At 37.4% G+C, this 20,474-nt stretch overlaps 1 protein-coding gene and 2 long non-coding RNA genes across 4 annotated transcripts in view; all 3 read right to left on the bottom strand.

The window, feature by feature from the left end:
- LOC127880587 (transketolase-like) overlaps positions 1-20,474 on the bottom strand; it is a 52,150-nt gene that overhangs the window by 9,092 nt on the left and 22,584 nt on the right. The window contains exons 4-6 of the mRNA XM_052427900.1: positions 14,160-14,257; positions 4,194-4,385; positions 419-546 (exon numbers count right to left, since the gene is read on the bottom strand). Coding sequence (XP_052283860.1) covers positions 419-546; positions 4,194-4,385; positions 14,160-14,257 — 418 coding nt within the window. The remainder of the gene's footprint in view (positions 1-418; positions 547-4,193; positions 4,386-14,159; positions 14,258-20,474) is intronic.
- LOC127880608 (uncharacterized) lies at positions 2,647-3,126 on the bottom strand. Its single transcript, XR_008049642.1, has 2 exons — positions 2,951-3,126; positions 2,647-2,805 (listed from the first exon to the last, which is right to left on the bottom strand). It is a non-coding gene; the product is annotated as an uncharacterized LOC127880608 (long non-coding RNA).
- On the bottom strand, positions 7,272-13,855 carry LOC127880609 (uncharacterized). Of its 2 annotated transcripts, none has more exons than XR_008049644.1 (4): positions 13,655-13,855; positions 11,140-11,303; positions 9,106-9,245; positions 7,272-7,543 (listed from the first exon to the last, which is right to left on the bottom strand). It is a non-coding gene; the product is annotated as an uncharacterized LOC127880609 (long non-coding RNA). The 2 variants fall into 2 exon arrangements; XR_008049643.1 differs by lacking the exon at positions 13,655-13,855 and adding an exon at positions 11,456-11,645.

Below are 20,474 nucleotides of genomic sequence, written 5' to 3'. Positions count from 1 at the left end.
TGAATTGTTATATTTTAATATATGAAAACATGTTATAATAGCAAAGACTTTAATGCTCAGCAGATATCTTGTATTTACACTTTATGTTCAGTGAATTTTTCAGGGCAAAAAAAGAATTTAGAAGCTCTGAAAAAACATTTATAACCTCCTATTCCTTGCATTTCCATTTACCAAGGCAGTGACCCAATTTTAATTCACTTTAGTCTGTTTGTAAGGTACTTGTTTGTCTTGTCTAGTACGTAAGTTTTCTGTCTCACTGTTTGGCAATTGGTTCCTTTCCATAAATGAAGGAGCGCTTAGTATAATAAGATATGTCCCCTGCTGGTGCAGCTGAAGTTTTACTATGAAATGATTTTGGTTTGAAAAAAATGATGATAAGAAGTTATGGTTTTTGGTTTGTAACACAACCAGATCTCACCTGGGAATCCCCTTCCCTTGTAGGTCTTGGCGAGGATGCAGGTTGGTCTGCCCTTGACCGTGCTGGCATCATAGAGTGCCTTACACAGCACCTCCACATCATGGCCATCTACCACGTACGTCTCCCAACTGCCAATGTAACACGACAACTGCATCATGAGATGGGGAGCATTTCAACTAAATACATGCAGTACACGTACGTCTCCCAACTGCCAATGTAACACAACAACTGCATCATGAGATGGGGAGCATTTAAACTAAATACATGCAGTACACGTACGTCTCCCAACCGTCAATGTAACACAACAACTGCATCATGAGATGGGGAGCATTTCAACTAAATACATGCAGTACACGTACGTCTCCCAACTGCCAATGTAACACAACAACTGCATCATGAGATGGGGAGCATTTAAACTAAATACATGCAGTACACGTACGTCTCCCAACCGTCAATGTAACACAACAACTGCATCATGAGATGGGAGCATTTCAACTGAATACATGCAGTAAAAACAGAGATGAGTACCAATAAGGCAAATTTAAATTAATTATTTATTTAAGAACAAGAGCTGTGTTTGTGAAACACAATGGCTCTTACTGCAGTTTGAAGCAGCACAGCAGCTATTTTAGAGAAAATTGTTACTTCATCAAAAATCAATGAAATGGAACAAAACACAAACTTGACCTGTAAGATCATAAAATCATAAAGTGTTATTCTAAAGACAATTCCAAGGCCAATAACTTCATATCTGCAAGCAATTAGGAAAAAAAGTTCAAAACTGTTATTCTAGAGAAAAATTGTAATGCCATGGCCCATAACTTCGCCAAGAATCAATGGACGGAAACAAAATTTTGGACTTTATTTTTAAGTAATACAGATAGACTTACACAGCAAGGTAAATACATTTAAGCCTTTCAAACAAAAACAAACTCTGAAAACGGACACCAGAAAGAGAGACGAATTGACAGACAGACAGATGGACAGTTACATGAAAAAAAAAACAAGAGAGTAAATTGTGCCCATAAAAAGAGCTTTCAAGGCTTTTTCAGTCTGAGCTATGGACCACCACACATTGACTGGCCGAAACAGTGTTTACTTCATAAGTGAATTGTCATTTATAGAACTCTGTAAAAAAAATACTATTTGTAAATAGTCAACAGAGACATAACGTGCTTTGATGAATAACATGATGTTTTGACTGAAATGATGCATTAAACATTTGATATTAAATTTTATTGATAGAATATTACAAATAAAATTGAATATTATTAATATGTGTGTACCTGTCTCTTACTGTCCCTTAACAATTGTTAAATTGGCATGGGCTTAAAAAAAAAGATTTTATGAGAAAAAACTCTATATCAATTTAAACAAGAGCTGTCAGAGGACAGCGCGCTTGACTATTTGAGTGCTTGACAGTATAACATAAGCCATCATGGGGAAATTATTCCTACCTATTCAATAAGGTCAAGGTAATATAGTCATATTCTAAGTGGAAGAGAACCATAATTAAAACATATTGATCGCTTATGTTTTAAAGAAGTTGTACTTTATAGACGATTCTGAGTTCAGGTATATTTTCCATAATCTATTGAACATTTGTTGAGACATAAAACAAAGTAATAAGATTTTATTTCAAGTTTGATAGCAATAGCTTGGGTGGGATGGTTGGACGGTCCTTCAAAAATTAAATAAATAACAAGGGCTGTTTGTAAAACATGCATGCCCCCCATATGGGCTGTCCGTTGTACTGGCAGCCATTGTGTGAATACGTTTTTTGTCACTGTGACCTTGACCTTTGACCTAGTGACCTGAAAATCAATAGGGGTCATCTACGAGTCACGATCAATTTACCTATGAAGTGTCATGATCCTAGGCAAACACGTTCTTGAGTTATCATCCGAAAATCATTTAACTATTTCGGGTCACTGTGACCTTAACCTTTGACCTTGTGACCTCAAAATCAATAGGGGTCATCTGCGAGTCATGATCAATCTACCTATGAAGTTTCATGATCCTAGGCATATGCGTTCTTGAGTAATCATCCGAAAATCATTTTACTATTTCGGGTCACCGTGACCTTGACCTAGTGACCTGAAAATCAATAGGGGTCATCTGCGAGTCATGATCAATCTACCTATGAAGTTTCATGATCCTAGGCATATGCGTTCTTGAATTATCATCCGAAAATCATTTTACTATTTCGGGTCACCGTGACCTTGACCTTTGACCTAGTGACCTCAAAATCAATAGGGGTCATCTGCGAGTCATGATCAATCTACCCATGAAGTTTCATGATCCTAGGCGTATGCGTTCTTGAGTTATCATCCGGAAACCATTTTACTATTTCGGGTCACTGTGACCTTGACCTTTGACCTAGTGACCTCAAAATCAATAGGGGTCATCTGCGAGTCATGATCAATCTACCCATGAAGTTTCATGATCCTAGGCGTATGCGTTCTTGAGTTATCATCCGGAAACCATTTTACTATTTCGGGTCACCGTGACCTTGACCTTTTACCTAGTGACCTCAAAATCAATAGGGGTCATCTGCAAGTCATGATCAATGTACCTATGAAGTTTCATGATCCTAGGCCCAAGCGTTCTTGAGTTATCGTCTGACAACCACCTGGTGGACGGACCGACCGACCGACCGACATGAGCAAAGCAATATACCCCCTCTTTTTCGAAGGGGGGCATAAATATGTGTTTGTTTTTCTACCATGTTTCAAAGAAAAAAATACTTTTTGGGTTGGGGGGGGGGTGGGAGGAGTATATAAATGTGGGGGTGTGGTAATTTATTAGTTGATCTTTCAACAACAACAAAAATTGGGGAGGGGGGATTCTGGGGTGGGGCGTGGGGTATGGTTTGGGTGGAGTCCATTGTGGTTTGTCAGGTAAGTGTAAAGGTAAGTTTTCCAAGTCTAAAAGCAAGTCTGAAAGCAATAGCTTTTTTACTTTAGGAGTAAAATGGACCAAAACACAAAACTTAACCAAATGTTAAATTATCTAAGTTTAAAAGGGGCCATAAATCTGTCAAAATGCCAGTCAGAGTTAAATAACTTATGATAGTTAGTAATTGTTGCAAGTATAAAAGCAAAAGCTTTGATACTTAAAAAATAAAGTGAACCTAAACACAAAACTTCACAAATTTTCAATTTTCTAAGTATGAAAAGGGAACATAATTCATGCTTGATACAGTTGTCTGCTCTTGTTTATAGATTGGGGTCATGTTGGTAAAGAAGTATGCAAAATATAAAAGCAATATGTCAAGGGACATAGGAAATATTTGAGGTGGTACGCAATCTTTAACATTCCAACGCTCACGGTAACGCCGACGCCGGGGTGAGTAGGATAGCTCCAATATATATATAGTCTAGCTAATAAAAGCAATATGTCAAGGGATATAGGAAATATTTGAGGTGGTACGCAAACTTTAACATTCCAACACTCACGCAGACGCCGACGTCAGGGTGAGTAGGATAGTTCCACTATATATATTTCATATATAATAGCCAAGCTAAAAAACAACATCAGAATAAAATTATGTAATGTAAACACGCAAGTTACACACACTTAACATTAATCTTTGACTGAAATTGCCATACAGTCAGATTATTATATTGTTGTTTTTTTGTTGTTTATTTTATAGTGGTACATGTGGTCATAATACAATGCCATCATTTTTACCTTTTATATTGTAAGGCCCCAAGGGTTGTTTATAAGATAAAGTACATGTTTCAAAAACTACCCAAAATGTTTCAAAACCTACCCGAAAGCTTTAAGCCTGGCCTCGTACATGTCCATGTGGTGTTGCAGCATGGCTGGGTCGCTCTGGCCCAGGCGGTTAATGTCGAATATAGCGACCAGGTTGTCTAGCTTGTAGAAACTAGAGAATGCGAGGGCCTCCCAGATCGACCCCTCTGCACTCTCACCGTCACCAATCAGGCAGTAAACACGGTAACTGTGTGCAGAAGGTAGTCATATACAGGGAAGTGGAGTACAATTTCAAGTGCGATACAAGACAATGGAAACCCACAGTACATGTATTGCAATATTTCTTTTATTATATACCAGCTCACAATTAACAAAAGGGCCCTATTTGCAATACAGGGAATAATCTAGAAATTACTATCTATGGGTCCCTGAACTCGCAGATTTTAGACCAATGAATCCCAGGCCAAAATTAACACCTTGAAAAAGAATGGGTCCCAAATTTTGCAAGATACCAAAGGTGAAGAAAATATGTCTAAATCACACTAGCTCAATAACTATACTTGCATTAAACTTTTAATTATCTCAAAAACTTGTTGAAACCCAAAAAAACAAATTCAGAGTTATCACTATCTTGCATGTTTGCCTTCACATAGGCTATAACATTAACATGAATGTAACCTGTTACAACATTTCAACTTGATTCAAATCGATGATATTATTGTTAACATCCAAATTGCAAGCTTGATAATATTATTGTTTACGTCCGAATTGCGAGCCGTTGACCTACCGTTATTAAAGTTTAGATTTGTTTGTTTTGGATTTAGCCTCAACACTTTATTTCGGAGGCATTTTTTCTGTATTATTTATGACTAAGTTACACAAAGTTAAAGCAGGATTTCATCCGGGGACTCTAGAAAATATCATAAAAGGGACATTGAAAATGTTTAAAAGGTCGATTCTAATTGGTTCGTATTATACAGCAGCAGCTCCACTAGAGCCAATAAAAGACTTGTTTGAGTCTTCAAGCCTCATTCGGTTAAACTCAGCGTTCATTGCTACACTCTTGGCTCGTACACAAGATGGTTTGTACGTGTCGTGATTGGCGTATGCGTTAACGGATACAGTTCAGCAATGCGTCAGAGTGGACGCACATATTTCAAAACGCTGTGTCTTTTCGATATTTGTGCGTCATAGACGCGGGACGCACATGTAGATTATTCCCTGCAATATATCGCTCACCTGTGTAGAATGTGGCCAATTTTTAGATCTTTCTTTCTTTGAAATTTTGGGTTAATGCAGAAGAATTTTGGGGAGGGGTACAATAAAAATGAGAATTTTATATTTATTACACCGGTAATATTAAATACTATAAGTACTCAAAATGGAAATTCTTTTATAAAGCAATGTTAATGTTCTTTAATAGCTTCCATGAAACAAGAGCACCGAATAACGGGTGCCACGCTCAGCTGCAGGTGCAGTTTTGAATAAATGAAAGCTTGTCAGATTATTTTTTTTAGGTCACAGTGACTTTGACATTTGACCTAGTGACCCAAAAATGGGTGTGTCATGTAGAACTAATCAAAGTGCAGCTACATATAAAGTTTCAAAGTTGTAGGTTGAAGCACTTTAATTTTAGAGCCAATGTTTAAAACCTTAACAAAATGTTATGGTTTTAGCATGACGCGGACGGCGGACGAAGAGCTGGCTATGACAATACCTCAGGTTTTCTCCGAAAACAGCCAAGCTAAAAAATGAAGTCCAAGTCAGTTTTCACAATGCGATCAAACCAAACAGTTACACACATGTTTTAACTAAACATAAACAAGAGGGCCATTAGGCCCTAAGGCGCTCACCTGAAAGCCAAAGGAACTAGACTATTCTGAAAAAAATGCAAGCTGATTCATGAAGATTATTTTGGACCAAAAATGTGACTTTTAATATGTTTTTTTTATATTTGACCTTGTGACCTAGTTTTTGAGCTCATATGACCCAGCTTCAATCTCTGGCAAAATTTCATTGGGACAAATGTTCTGACCAAGTTTCATGAAGATTGGCCCATAAATGTGGCTAATATAGTGTCAACAAGTTTTCACTAAAGCCATTTAAGGACAACTGCCCCCCCCCTGGCGGCCATGTTTTTCAACGAACCATAACCATTTTCAAACTCACTTGAGCTATTGTTAGAACAAATGTTCTGATCAAGTTTCATAAAGATTGGATAATAAATGTGACTTCTAGAGTGTTAACAAGGTTTTGTAGTAAATAACCATTCAAGGAAAAATGCCACGCCCCCTTGCGGCCATGTTTTTTAACGGATCTCAACCATTTTTGAACTAAGCCCAGATGTTATTAGTTCAAATATTCTGACTAAGTTTCATAAGCATTGGACCAAAAAAGTGACTTCTAGAGTGTTAACAAGGTTTTACCATACAGTAAAGCCATATAAGGAAAACTGCCCCGCCCCATGGCGGCCATGTTTTTCATTCAACTGGAACCATTTTCGAACTCGTCCAAGATATTATTGGGACACAAGTTTTGACCAAGTTTCATGAAGATTGGACTAAAAATGTGTGACTTCTAGAGTGTTAACAAGGTTTTACTATAGCCATATAAGGAAAACTGCCATTCCCCCTGGCGACCATGTTTTTCAACCAACCGGAACCATTTTCGAACTCGTCCAAGATATTATTGGCACACATGTTCTGACAAAGTTTCATGAAGATTGGACTAAAAATGTGACTTCTAGAGTGTTAACAAGGTTTTACTATAGCCATATTAGGAAAACTGCCACGCCCCCTGGCGGCCATGTTTTTCAACCAACCGGAACCATTTTCGAACTCGTCCAAGATATTATTTGGACACATGTTCTGACAAAGTTTCATGAAGATTGGACTAAAAATGTGACTTCTAGAGTGTTAACAAAATAAATGTTGACGACGCACAACGCACAACGGGCAAAAGGCGATCACAATAGCTCACCATGACCACGTTGTGCTCAGGTGAGCTAAAAATAAATCTAACCAGATGCGTTTGTGAAACACAATGTCCCCCTATATGACGTTTGACCTTGAAGGATGGCCTTGACCTTGTGAAGGATGACCTTGACCTTTCACCACTCAAAAATGTGCAGCTCCATGAGATACACATGCATGCCAAATATCCAGTTGCTATCTTCAATATTGCAAAAGTATTCATAAAATAAGCGATTTGGGCCACATATATTTGACCTCTGACCTTGAAGGATGACCTTGACCTTGACCTTTCACCACTCAAAATGTGCAGCTCCATGAGATGCACATGCATGCCAAATATCAAGTTGCTATCTTCAATATTGCAAAAGTATTTATAAAATAAGTGATTTGGGCCACATATATTTGACCTCTGACCTTGAAGGATGACCTTGACCTTGACCTTTCACCACTCATAATGTGCAGCTCCATGAGATACAAATGCATGCCAAATATCAAGTTGCTGTCTTCAATATTGCAAAAGTATTCATAAAATGAGCGATTTTGGCCACATATATTTGACCTTTGACCTTGACGGATGACCTTGACCTTGACCTTTCACCACTCAAACTGTGCAGCTCCATGAGATACACATGCATGCCAAATATCAAGTTGCTATATTCAATATAGCAAAAGTTATTGCAAAATGTTAAAGTTCATAATTCTTAGAAAAAGGTTTGATACACTTGTCTGCTCTTGTTTATTGATTGGGGTCATGTTGGTAAAGAAGTATGCAAAATATAAAAGCAATATGTCAAGGGACATAGGAAATATTTGAGGTGGTACGCAATCTTTAACATTCCAACACTCACGGTAACGCCGACGCCGGGGTGAGTAGGATAGCTCCAATATATATATAGTCTAGCTAATAAAAGCAATATGTCAAGGGATATAGGAAATATTTGAGGTGGTACGCAAACTTTAACATTCCAACACTCACGCAGACGCCGACGTCAGGGTGAGTAGGATAGTTCCACTATATATATTTCATATATAATAGCCGAGCTAAAAAACAACATCAGAATAAAATTATGTAATGTAAACACGCAAGTTACACACACTTAACATTAATCTTTGACTGAAATTGCCATACAGTCAGATTATTATATTGTTGTTTTTTTGTAGTTTTTTTTATAGTGGTACATGTGGTCATAATACAATGCCATCATTTTTACCTTTTATATTGTAAGGCCCGGAAAAAAACCGGAACCATTTTCGAACTCGTCCAAGATATTATTGGCACACATGTTCTGACAAAGTTTCATGAAGATTGGACTAAAAATGTGACTTCTAGAGTGTTAACAAGGTTTTACTATAGCCATATTAGGAAAACTGCCACGCCCCCTGGCGGCCATGTTTTTCAACCAACCGGAACCATTTTCGAACTCGTCCAAGATATTATTGGCACACATGTTCTGACAAAGTTTCATGAAGATTGGACTAAAAATGTGACTTCTAGAGTGTTAACAAGGTAAATGTTGACGACGCACAACGCACGACGCACGACGGACAAAAGGCGATCGCAATAGCTCACCATGACCACGTTGTGCTCAGGTGAGCTGAAAATAAATCTAACAAGATGCGTTTGTGAAACACAATGTCCCCCTATATGACGTTTGACCTTGAAGGATGGCCTTGACCTTGTGAAGGATGACCTTGACCTTTCACCACTCAAAATGTGCAGCTCCATGAGATACACATGCATGCCAAATATCAAGTTGCTATCTTCAATATTGCAAAAGTATTCATAAAATAAGCGATTTGAGCCACATATATTTGACCTCTGTTCTTGAAGGATGACATTGACCTTGACCTTTCACCACTCAAAATGTGCAGCTCCATGAGATGCACATGCATGCCAAATATCAAGTTGCTATCTTCAATATTGCAAAAGTATTAATAAAATAAGTGATTTGGGCCACATATATTTGACCTCTGACCTTGAAGGATGACCTTGACCTTTCACCACTCATAATGTGCAGCTCCATGAGATACAAATGCATGCCAAATATCAAGTTGCTATCTTCAATATTGCAAAAGTATTCATAAAATGAGCGATTTTGGCCACATATATTTGACCTCTGACCTTGAAGGATGACCTTGGCCTTGACCTTTCACCACTCAAAATGTGCAGCTCCATGAGATACACATGCATGCCAAATATCAAGTTGCTATATTCAATATAGCAAAAGTTATTGCAAAATGTTAAAGTTGGCGCAAACAGACCAACCAACAGACCAACAGACCAACCAACGGACAGGGCAAAAACAATATGTCCCCCACTACTATAGTGGGGGACATAAAAAGGTTGGAAGTTATTAAACATGATTTTCAAAATAATTAACACAATGTTTTGCCCTCAAAGTGAATCAAGCTTATTTGTTAATGTTACCTGCATGATTTGAATCAGTTTTTAGTATGGAATGCCCAACATAGAAATATTGTTATCTGATATTGATAGCTGATTCACTTTTTCAATAGCTACAAGCCTAAATTCAGTAAACAACTGCTGCTCCTTTTTAGGCAGTTTACTGTTAGAATGTGCTACTTTTTACATCAATCAACGCTAATGTAGTGTCGCTGATGTTGTTATAAATGAACTGAATATAGTATTGAATCCAGGAGCTCAAAGGGATTTCGTACTTGACTTAAAAAGGGTATTTCATGCTAAGTGAGTCTGATAAAAGGGCATATTAGATTTAAATTATTTTACCAAAGGCAATATTAAATGTGATTCATTTTAGTAGTTAGTTTGTTGATTGTTATACCATAACATGAAGAGAAAAAGTATTTATTTTTTGTGTAGAACATACAAGTATTACAATTATTTGTATACACACAACCTAATACCAGAAACTGGTAACTGTCAAATTCATTAGTTTATTTTAAAGTCAAAATCATTTTATATTGTATTATATATTTATTATTAAAAACACACACATATTAAATAGTTTTCCTATGTTGTTTTGATCTTATTATTTATGTGATGATGTTACTGGTAAAAAAACTAATTTGTATTTTCAATAATGATCTAAAAATAAAGTGAGGACTCGTTTTAAATTTGCAACATTGCAAATCAAATCAAAAGAGTGTATCCAAAAATTCCATCTGAGCTAATAGCAACTTCAGAAAATCCAATTTTCACTGACTTTTCACTGATAACCATTTATTGGCTATACAATCATTTGATACAAGGGCGCGAGGTACTAACGGGCTTTGCAAAGGGCATAGTGCAACATTGAACAAGACGGCCATGAGCCCTACAGTGATAATGTGAGACCCAAAGGAACTAAGACTATTCTGAAAAACAGCAAGCTGATTCTTGAAGATTGGACCAAAAATATTACTTCTAAGAGTATTAACATGATGCTTTTAATTCGATCTTGTCACCTAGATTTTGAATTCACATGACCCTGTTTATTAATTATAATAATAAATCTGGCTACTATTGTGTCAAAACATTTTCACTATTGCCATATATTTAAAACTGCCCCACCTCCCCTGCGGCCATGGTTTTCAACAAACTCCAATAGTTTTTTTAACTCCACCGAAAAATTATTAGAACAAGTGTTCTGACTAAGTTTCATCTCCATTTCACTTAAATGTGACTTCTAGAGTGTTTACAAGGTTTCACTATAGCCATAAAAGGAACAAGATGCGTTTGTGAAACACAATGTCCCCGTATATGACGTTTGACCTTGAAGGATGACCCTGACCCTTCACCACTCAAAATGTGCAGCTCCATGAGATACACACGCATTTCAAATATAAAATTGCTAGCTTCAATATTGCAGAAGTGACATTACATGAGCAATTTCGACCCATATATTTGACCTTGAAGGATGACCTTGACCTTTTACCACTCAAAATGTGCAGCTCCATGAGATACACATGCATGCCAAATATCAAGTTGCTATCTTCAATATTGCAAAAGTATTCATAAAATAAGCGATTTGGGCCACATATATTTGACCTCTGACCTTGAAGGATGACCTTGACCTTGACCTTTCACCACTCAAAATGTGCAGCTCCATGAGATACACATGCATGCCAAATATCAAGTTGCTATCTTCAATATTGCAAAAGTATTCATAAAATAAGCGATTTTGGGCACATATATTTGACCTCTGACCTTGAAGGATGACCTTGACCTTGACCTTTCACCACTCAAAATGTGCAGCTCCATGAGATACACATGCATGCCAAATATCAAGTTGCCATATTCAATATTGCAAAAGAATTCATAAAATGAGCGATTTTGGCCACATATATTTGACCTATGACCTTGAAGGATGACCTTGAGCTTGACCTTTCACCACTCAAAATGTGCAGCTCCATGAGATACACATGCATGCCAAATATCAAGTTGCTATATTCAATATAGCAAAAGTTATTGCAAAATGTTAAAGTTGGCGCAAACAGACCAACCAACAGACCAACAGACCAACCAACGGACAGGGCAAAAACAATATGTCCCCCACTACTATAGTGGGGGACATAAAAAGGTTGGAAGTTATTAAACACGATTTTCAAAATAATTAACACAATGTTTTGCCCTCAAAGTGAATCAAGCTTATTTGTTAATGTTACCTGCATGATTTGAATCAGTTTTTAGTATGGAATGCCCAACATAGAAATATTGTTATCTGATATTGATAGCTGATTCACTTTTTCAATAGCTACAAGCCTAAATTCAGTAAACAACTGCTGCTCCTTTTTAGGCAGTTTACTGTTAGAATGTGCTACTTTTTACATCAATCAACGCTAATGTAGTGTCGCTGATGTTGTTATAAATGAACCGAATATAGTATTGAATCCAGGAGCTCAAAGGGATTTCGTACTTGACTTAAAAAGGGTATTTCATGCTAAGTGAGTCTGATAAAAGGGCATATTAGATTTAAATTATTTTACCAAAGGCAATATTAAATGTGATTCATTTTAGTAGTTAGTTTGTTGATTGTTATACCATAACATGAAGAGAAAAAGTATTTATTTTTTGTGTAGAACATACAAGTATTACAATTATTTGTATACACACAACCTAATACCAGAAACTGGTAACTGTCAAATTCATTAGTTTATTTTAAAGTCAAAATCATTTTATATTGTATTATATATTTATTATTAAAAACACACACATATTAAATAGTTTTCCTATGTTGTTTTGATCTTATTATTTATGTGATGATGTTACTGGTAAAAAAACTAATTTGTATTTTCAATAATGATCTAAAAATAAAGTGAGGACTCGTTTTAAATTTGCAACATTGCAAATCAAATCAAAAGAGTGTATCCAAAACTTTCCATCTGAGCTAATAGCAACTTCAGAAAATCCAATTTTCACTGACTTTTCACTGATAACCATTTATTGGCTATACAATCATTTGATACAAGGGCGCGAGGTACTAACGGGCTTTGCAAAGGGCATAGTGCAACATTGAACAAGACGGCCATGAGCCCTACAGTGATAATGTGAGACCCAAAGGAACTAAGACTATTCTGAAAAACAGCAAGCTGATTCTTAAAGATTGGACCAAAAATATTACTTCTAAGAGTATTAACATGATGCTTTTAATTCGATCTTGTCACCTAGATTTTGAATTCGCATGACCCTGTTTATTAATTATAATAATAAATCTGGCTACTATTGTGTCAAAACATTTTCACTATTGCCATATATTTAAAACTGCCCCACCTCCCCTGCGGCCATGGTTTTCAACAAACTCCAATAGTTTGTTTAACTCCACCGAAAAATTATTAGAACAAGTGTTCTGACTAAGTTTCATCTCCATTTCACTTAAATGTGACTTCTAGAGTGTTTACAAGGTTTCACTATAGCCATAAAAGGAACAAGATGCGTTTGTGAAACACAATGTCCCCGTATATGACCTTTGACCTTGAAGGATGACCCTGACCCTTCACCACTCAAAATGTGCAGCTCCATGAGATACACACGCATTTCAAATATAAAATTGCTAGCTTCAATATTGCAGAAGTGACATTACATGAGCAATTTCGACCCATATATTTGACCTTGAAGTTTGACCTTGACCTTTTACCACTCAAAATGTGCAGCTCCATGAAATACACATGCATGCCAAATATCAAGTTGCTATCTTCAATATTGCAAAAGTATTCATAAAATAAGCGATTTGGGCCACATATATTTGACCTCTGACCTTGAAGGATGACCTTGACCTTGACCTTTCACCACTCAAAATGTGCAGCTCCATGAGATACACATGCTTGCCAAATATCAAGTTGCTATCTTCAATATTGCAAAAGTATTCATAAAATAAGCGATTTTGGGCACATATATTTGACCTCTGACCTTGAAGGATGACCTTGACCTTGACCTTTCACCACTCAAAATGTGCAGCTCCATGAGATACACATGCATGCCAAATATCAAGTTGCCATATTCAATATTGCAAAAGAATTCATAAAATGAGCGATTTTGGCCACATATATTTGACCTATGACCTTGAAGGATGACCTTGAGCTTGACCTTTCACCACTCAAAATGTGCAGCTCCATGAGATACACATGCATGCCAAATATCAAGTTGCTATATTCAATATAGCAAAAGTTATTGCAAAATGTTAAAGTTGGCGCAAACAGACCAACCAACAGACCAACAGACCAACCAACCAACCAACCAACAGACAGGGCAAAAACAATATGTCCCCCACTACTATAGTGGGGGACATAAAAATGCCTGGCCCCTTGGTGGCCATGTTTATCACGAGTGAATTAAAATAGATATTCCACCGAATCCAACTCTTTTATTTTATCGTTCACCGTTTATATACATTGTTAAAGAGTTTAACTAAAGAATTTCGCTGGGATAATGACATAATTTCGTTAAAAAAATGACATTATTTCACAGTAAACAGTGAAATTATCAGTTTTAATTCACTGATATTTCTCTATAAACCACCGGAAAGCATAAAATTAAATGATTTTACAGTAGCTGAATAGATGCCAGAATTGGGACAGATTTCACCACTTACTCTGCCTTGTCAAAGTATTTCCCAGTATAGGCCATGCCCGCTGCACAGCCCAGACCCTGGCCCAGGGAACCGGTGGCCACATCAATGAAGTTCAGTCTCTGTAAGACATAGCAAAGGGAAATATATTAGCCATGCTCTAGATAAATGGGTCCTAATGCATCAGCGCAACGTGTCATCCCAGATAAGCCTGTGCAAACTGCACAGGGTAATCAAAGACAACACTTTCAGTCTTCTCTTGGTTTTCATTAAGATGTGACTTCCTTTAAACAAAAACCGTAAAAGCAGAAAGAGACTTCCTTGATTAGCCTGTGCAGACAGCACGAGCTCATCTGTTAAGGCACTTAAGGCACAAGCATTAAACCCCATTTTCCCAGCATATATGTTAAGCTCAATACAAGTATAGATTTTCAGAAATCTTTAGCAAAACTGGCACATGCAAAGCATTAGAGCAATCAGTCGTAAAAATTGCAATATTTTGCTTACTACACTTAAAGCTTCAGAGAAAGCTGTGGGAAATGTTTGTAAAAGGTACTTGATTTGTAACTTGCAAAAAATTGTTCATTTGGCTTAATGCATGTTAACTTTCTTATTTTGGAGCAAATGTTTTTTAATGTTACATTTGAAAAGAAAATTAGATTACAAACAAGAACTGTCTCCATCGGAAGACATATACCCCCAAAAAACGCTTTTCTAAACCTAAACGCAGATTTCCAAACCTAAACGCGGACCCTAATTTCAAGTTCAAGGTCAAAGGGGTCAAAACTTGCATGCGCATGCAAAGGCCTTGTCCATATACACATGCATACCAAATATGGAGGTTACATCTGAAGCGACATAGAAGTTATGAGCATTTTTTGAAACCTAAACCCAAAAGTGCGACGGACAGACAGAAGGACGGACAGACAGACGGACGGACATTGTGACTGCTAAATGCCACCATACCGGGGGCATAAAAAAAGTCCAGTTTTGATATAGGACAATAACAATCCAACATGCACAATCCAAAATGCACAACTTTATAACATAAGGAAACAAGAGCACCGCCTTGCGGGTGTAGACCGCTCATCTATTTTTCTTTTTAAAGGTGTAGGGACCTATCTCAGTTTCAATCACAAAGGAGGGAGGGGTGGAGTGGAGAGGGGTGTATAGTGTAGGGGTGTGGTCATTTAAAGGTAAAATCCCTAAAGGTGCGGTTTATAGTCTGCTTCTATATACATATTCAGCCGACTTCACAATCATCCCCCCGATCATTGGGATCTAAGTCGTCCGTTTGGATATGGCGCACCAGGCAGCCACGGCACATTGGCTTATTTCCCTCACAGGTACCCATTTATACACCTGGGTGGAGAGGAGCAGATGTGGGACAAATTTCTTGCTCAAGGAAATTTCAGCGGTCAGGGCGGGATTCGAACCTGGGACCTCTCGATCCCTACGCCAGCGTCCTACCACTGCTCCACAAATTACATTTATTACATTATCTTCCAAAAATGCAAAAAAAATGCGAACAAAAATATTTATTTTTTGGGGGGGGAAGGGATTCTTGGGTGGGATGGTTGGATGGTATTTCAAAAATAAAATAATAAAAATAAATATTTGTTTTTTAACCATGTTTGAAAAAAACAAGAGATGTGTTTGTCAGAAACACAATGCCCCCTATTGCTCCACTTTGAAAAAAAAAAAAATGTTTTTTTTTACCTTTGATCTTAAAGGATGACCTTGAACTTCCACCACTCAAAATGTGCAGCTTTATAAGAACGCAGCTTTGAAATATATTTTATTGACCTTTGACCTTGAAGGAACCCCTTACCCTTGAAGGATGATCTTGACCTTGAACTTCCACCACTCAAAATGTGCGTCATGATAACGCCGCTTTGAAATTATTATTTTTTACTTTTGACCTTGAAGGATGACCTTGACCTTGAAGAATGACCTTGACCTTGAACTTCCACCACTCAAAATGTGCAGCGTCATGAGAACGCCGCTTTGAATTTATTTTTTTTAATTGACCTTTGACTTTGAAGGATGACATTGACCTTGAAGGATGACGACCTTGAACTTCCACCACTCAAAATGTGCAGCTTCATGAGAACACCGCTTTGAATTTATTTATTTTTGGGACTTTGAAGGATGACCTTGACCTTGAACTTCCACCACTCAAAATGTGCAGCTTTATGATAACGCCGCTTTGAATAAAAAAAAATAATTGACCTTTGACCTTGAAGGATGACCTTGACCTTGAACTTCCACCACTCAAAATGTGCAGCTTCATGATAACGCCACTTTGAAATGTTTTTGTTTTTTTACCTTTGACCTTGAAGGATGACCTTGACCTTGAAGAATGAACTTGAACTTGAACTTCCACCACTCAAAATGTGCAGCTTCATGAAAACGCCGCTTTGATTTTTTTTTTAAATCTACCTTTGACCTTGATGGATGACCTTGACCTTGAAGGATGACCTTGACCTTGAACTTCCACCACTCAAAATGTGCAGCTTCATGGGAACGCTGCTTTAAAATTATTTTTATTTTTTTGACCTTGAAGTATGACCTTGACTTAGAACTTCCACCACTCAAAATGTGCAGCTTCATGAGATACACATGCAATTGCCAAATATCAAGTTGCTATCTTCAATATTAAAAAAATTGTGGCCAATGTTAATGTTTTTGGACGGAAAAACGCCATATATTTGACAATTGACCTTGAAGGATGACCTTGACCTTCACCTTTCACCACTCAAAATGTTCAGCTCCATGAGATACACATGCATGCCAAATATCAAGTTGCTATCTTCAATATTGAAAAAGTTATGGCCAATGTTAAAGTTTTCCGACGGACAGTCACCATAAATTTGACATTTGACCTTGAAGGATGACCTTGACCTTGACCTTTCATCACTCAAAATGTGCAGCTCCATGAAATACACATGCATGCCAAATATCAAGTTGCTATCTTCAAAAGTGAAAAAGTTATGGCCAATGTTAAATTTTTTTTTCGGACTGACGGACAGACTGACTGACATACTGACAGAAAGTTCAACTGCTATATGCCACCCTACCGGGGGCATACAAATTTTTTTTTTGGGGTGGGGTGTTGGGGGGTATAGTGTGAGGGTGTGGTGTTCATTTATTAGATGATCTTTAATTTTAAACAAGAGCACCATACCGGGGGCATAAAAAAAGTTCAGTTTTGATATAGGACAATAACAATCCAACATGCACAATCCAAAATGCACAACTTTATAACATAAGGAAACAAGAGCACCGCCTTGCGGGTGTAGACCGCTCATCTATTAGCTTTTTAAAGGTGAAGAGAGTGAAGAGGGGTGTATAGTGTGGGGGTGTGGACATTTATAACATTATCTTCCAAAATGATAAAAAAAATTCACAAAAAAAAATTACGGGGGGGGGGGGGGGGGGGGGGGGGGGGGGGAATTCTTTGGTGCGATGGTTGGACGGTATTTCAAACATAAAATAATAAAAATAAATATTTGTGTTTTTAAACCGTTTAAAAAAAATAATTAGGGGGGGGAGGGGGGGTATAGTGTGATGGTGTGGTGGTAATTTGTGAGATGATCTTAAAAAAAAAAAAAAAAAAATTGCGGGGGAAGGGGTGAGTTGGGGGGGGGGGGTATAGTGTGAGGGTGTGAGGGTGTGGTGTTAATTTGTGAGATTCGGGTGGGGGGAGGGGGGGGTGGGGGGATTCTTGGGTGCAATGGTTGTAGGGTACTTCAAACATAAAATAATAAAAATAAAGTTGTTTTTTAACCGTTTAAAAAAAAAATTGGGGGGGGGGGATGGGGGGGGGGTATAGTGTGAGGGTGTGGTGGTCATTTGTGAGATGATCTTAAAAAAAAAAAAAATAGGGGGGGGGGATTCGGGGGGGGGGGGGGGAGGGGGCACGGGGGATGGTTTGGGTGGAGTCTATTGTGGTATGTCAGGTAAGAGTAGTTTTGTCAAAGTATCAATCAAATCTAATCATAAATAAAGAAGTTATGGCAATTTTAGCAAAATTTAATAATTTGACCTTGAGAGTCAAGGTCATTCAAAGGTCAAGGTAAAATTAAACTTGCCAGGTACAGTAACCTCATGATAGCATGAAAGTATTTGAAGTTTGAAAGCAATAGCCTTGATACTTAAGAAGTAAATTGGATCGAAACACAAAATTTAACCATATATTCAAAGTTACTAAGTCAAAAAAGGGCCAAAATTCCATAAAAATGACATCCAGAGTTATGCAACTTGTCCTTTTACTGTACCCTTATGATAGTTTGCGAGTGTTCCAAGTATGAAAGCAATATCTATGATAATTTAGGGGTAAAGTGGACCAAAACACAAAACTTAACCAAATTTTCTAAGTATAAAGGGCCCATAATTCCGTCCAAATGCCAGTCAGAGTTACATAACTTTGCCTGCACAGTCCCCTTATGATAGTTAATAAGTGTTGCAAGTATGAAAGCAATAGCTTTGATACTGTAGGAATAAAGTGGACCTAAACACAAAACTTAACCAAATTTTCAATTTTCTAAGTATAAAAAGGGCACATAATTCTGTCAAAATGCCAGTCAGAGTTACATTACTTTACCTGCACAGTCCCCTTATGATAGTTAGTAAGTGTTGCAAGTATGAAAGCAATAGCTTTGATACTTAAGGAATAAAATGGACCTAAACACAAAACTTAACCAAAATTTTCAATTTTCTAAGTATAAAAAGGGCACATAATTCTGTCAAAATGCACGCCAGAGTTATCTAACTTTGTCTGCCCAGTCCCCTCATGATAGTTGGTAAGTGTACCAAGTTTGAATGCAATAGCATTGATACTTTCTGAAAAAAGTGGACCTAAACGCAAAACTTAACCAAAATTTTCAATTTTCTAAGTATAAAAAGGGCACATAATTCAGTCAAAATGCACGCCAGAGTTATCTAACTTTGCCTGCCCAGTCCCCTCATGAAAGTAAGTAAGTATACCAAGTTTGAATGCAATAGCATTGATACTTTCTGAGAAAAGTGGACCTAAACGCAAAACTTAACCGGACGCCAACGCCGACGCCAAGGTGATGACAATAGCTCATAATTTTTTTTCAAAAAATAGATGAGCTAAAAAATGGGAGGGATTCAGGGGGGGGGGGGGGGGGGTTCAGGGGGGGATTCGGGGGCGTGGGGGTTGTTTGGGTGGAGTCTATTGTGGTATACCAGGCAAGAGTTGTTTTGTCAAAATATCAATTGAATCTAATCATAAATAAAGAAGTTATGGCAATTTTAGCAAAATTAAATAATTTGACCTTGAGAGTCAAGGTCATTCAAAGGTCAAGGTAAAATTCAACTTGCCAGGTACAGTACCCTCTTGATAGCATGAAAGTATTTGAAGTTTAAAAGCAATAGCCTTGATACTTTAGAAGTAAAGTGGATCTAAACACAAAATGTAACCATATATTCAAAGTTACTAAGTCAAAAAAGGGCCATAATTCCGTAACAAGAGGGCCTGAAAGGCCCAAAGTCGCTCACCTGAGATAACAAGATATTAATGGGAAAAATCTTCTGACCAAGTTTCACAAAGATCGGAAAATAAATGTGGCCTCTAGAGTGTTAACAAGGTTTTACTATAGCCATATAAGAAAAAATGCCCCACCCCCTGGCAGCCATGTTTTTCAACCAACCGGCATCATTTTTGAACTCATCCAAGATATTATTGGGATGAATCTTCTGACCAAGTTTCATGAAGATCGGACAGTAAATGTTGCCTCTAGTGTTAACAAGATTTTACTACAGCCATATAAGGAACAAGATGTGTTTGTGAAACACAATGTCCCCCTATATGATGTTTGACATTGTAGGATGACCTTGACCTTGTGAAGGATGACCTTGACCTTTCACCACTCAAAATGTGCAGCTCCATGAGATACACATGCATGCCAAATATCAAGTTGCTATCTTCAATATTGCAAAAGTATTCATAAAATAAGCGATTTGGGCCACATATATTTGACCTCTGACCTTGAAGGATGACCTTGACCTTGACCTTTCACCACTCAAAATGAGCAGCTCCATGAGATGCACATGCATGCCAAATATCAAGTTGCTATCTTCAATATTGCAAAAGTATTCATAAAATGAGCGATTTTGGTCACATATAATTGACCTCTGACCTTGAAGGATGACCTTGACCTTTCACCACTCAAAATGTGCAGCTCCATGAGATACACATGCATGCCAAATATCAAGTTGCTATCTTCAATATTGCAAAAGTATTCATAAAATGAGCAATTTTGGCCACATATATTTGACCTCTGACCTTGAAGGATGACCTTGACCTTGACC

The sequence above is a fragment of the Dreissena polymorpha genome, chromosome 5 (assembly GCF_020536995.1).
Source record: "Dreissena polymorpha isolate Duluth1 chromosome 5, UMN_Dpol_1.0, whole genome shotgun sequence".
Classification (NCBI taxonomy): Eukaryota; Metazoa; Mollusca; class Bivalvia; order Myida; family Dreissenidae; genus Dreissena; species Dreissena polymorpha.
The sequence above is the reverse complement of the archived record's forward strand: the minus strand, read 5'-3'. Positions and strand labels throughout refer to the sequence as shown.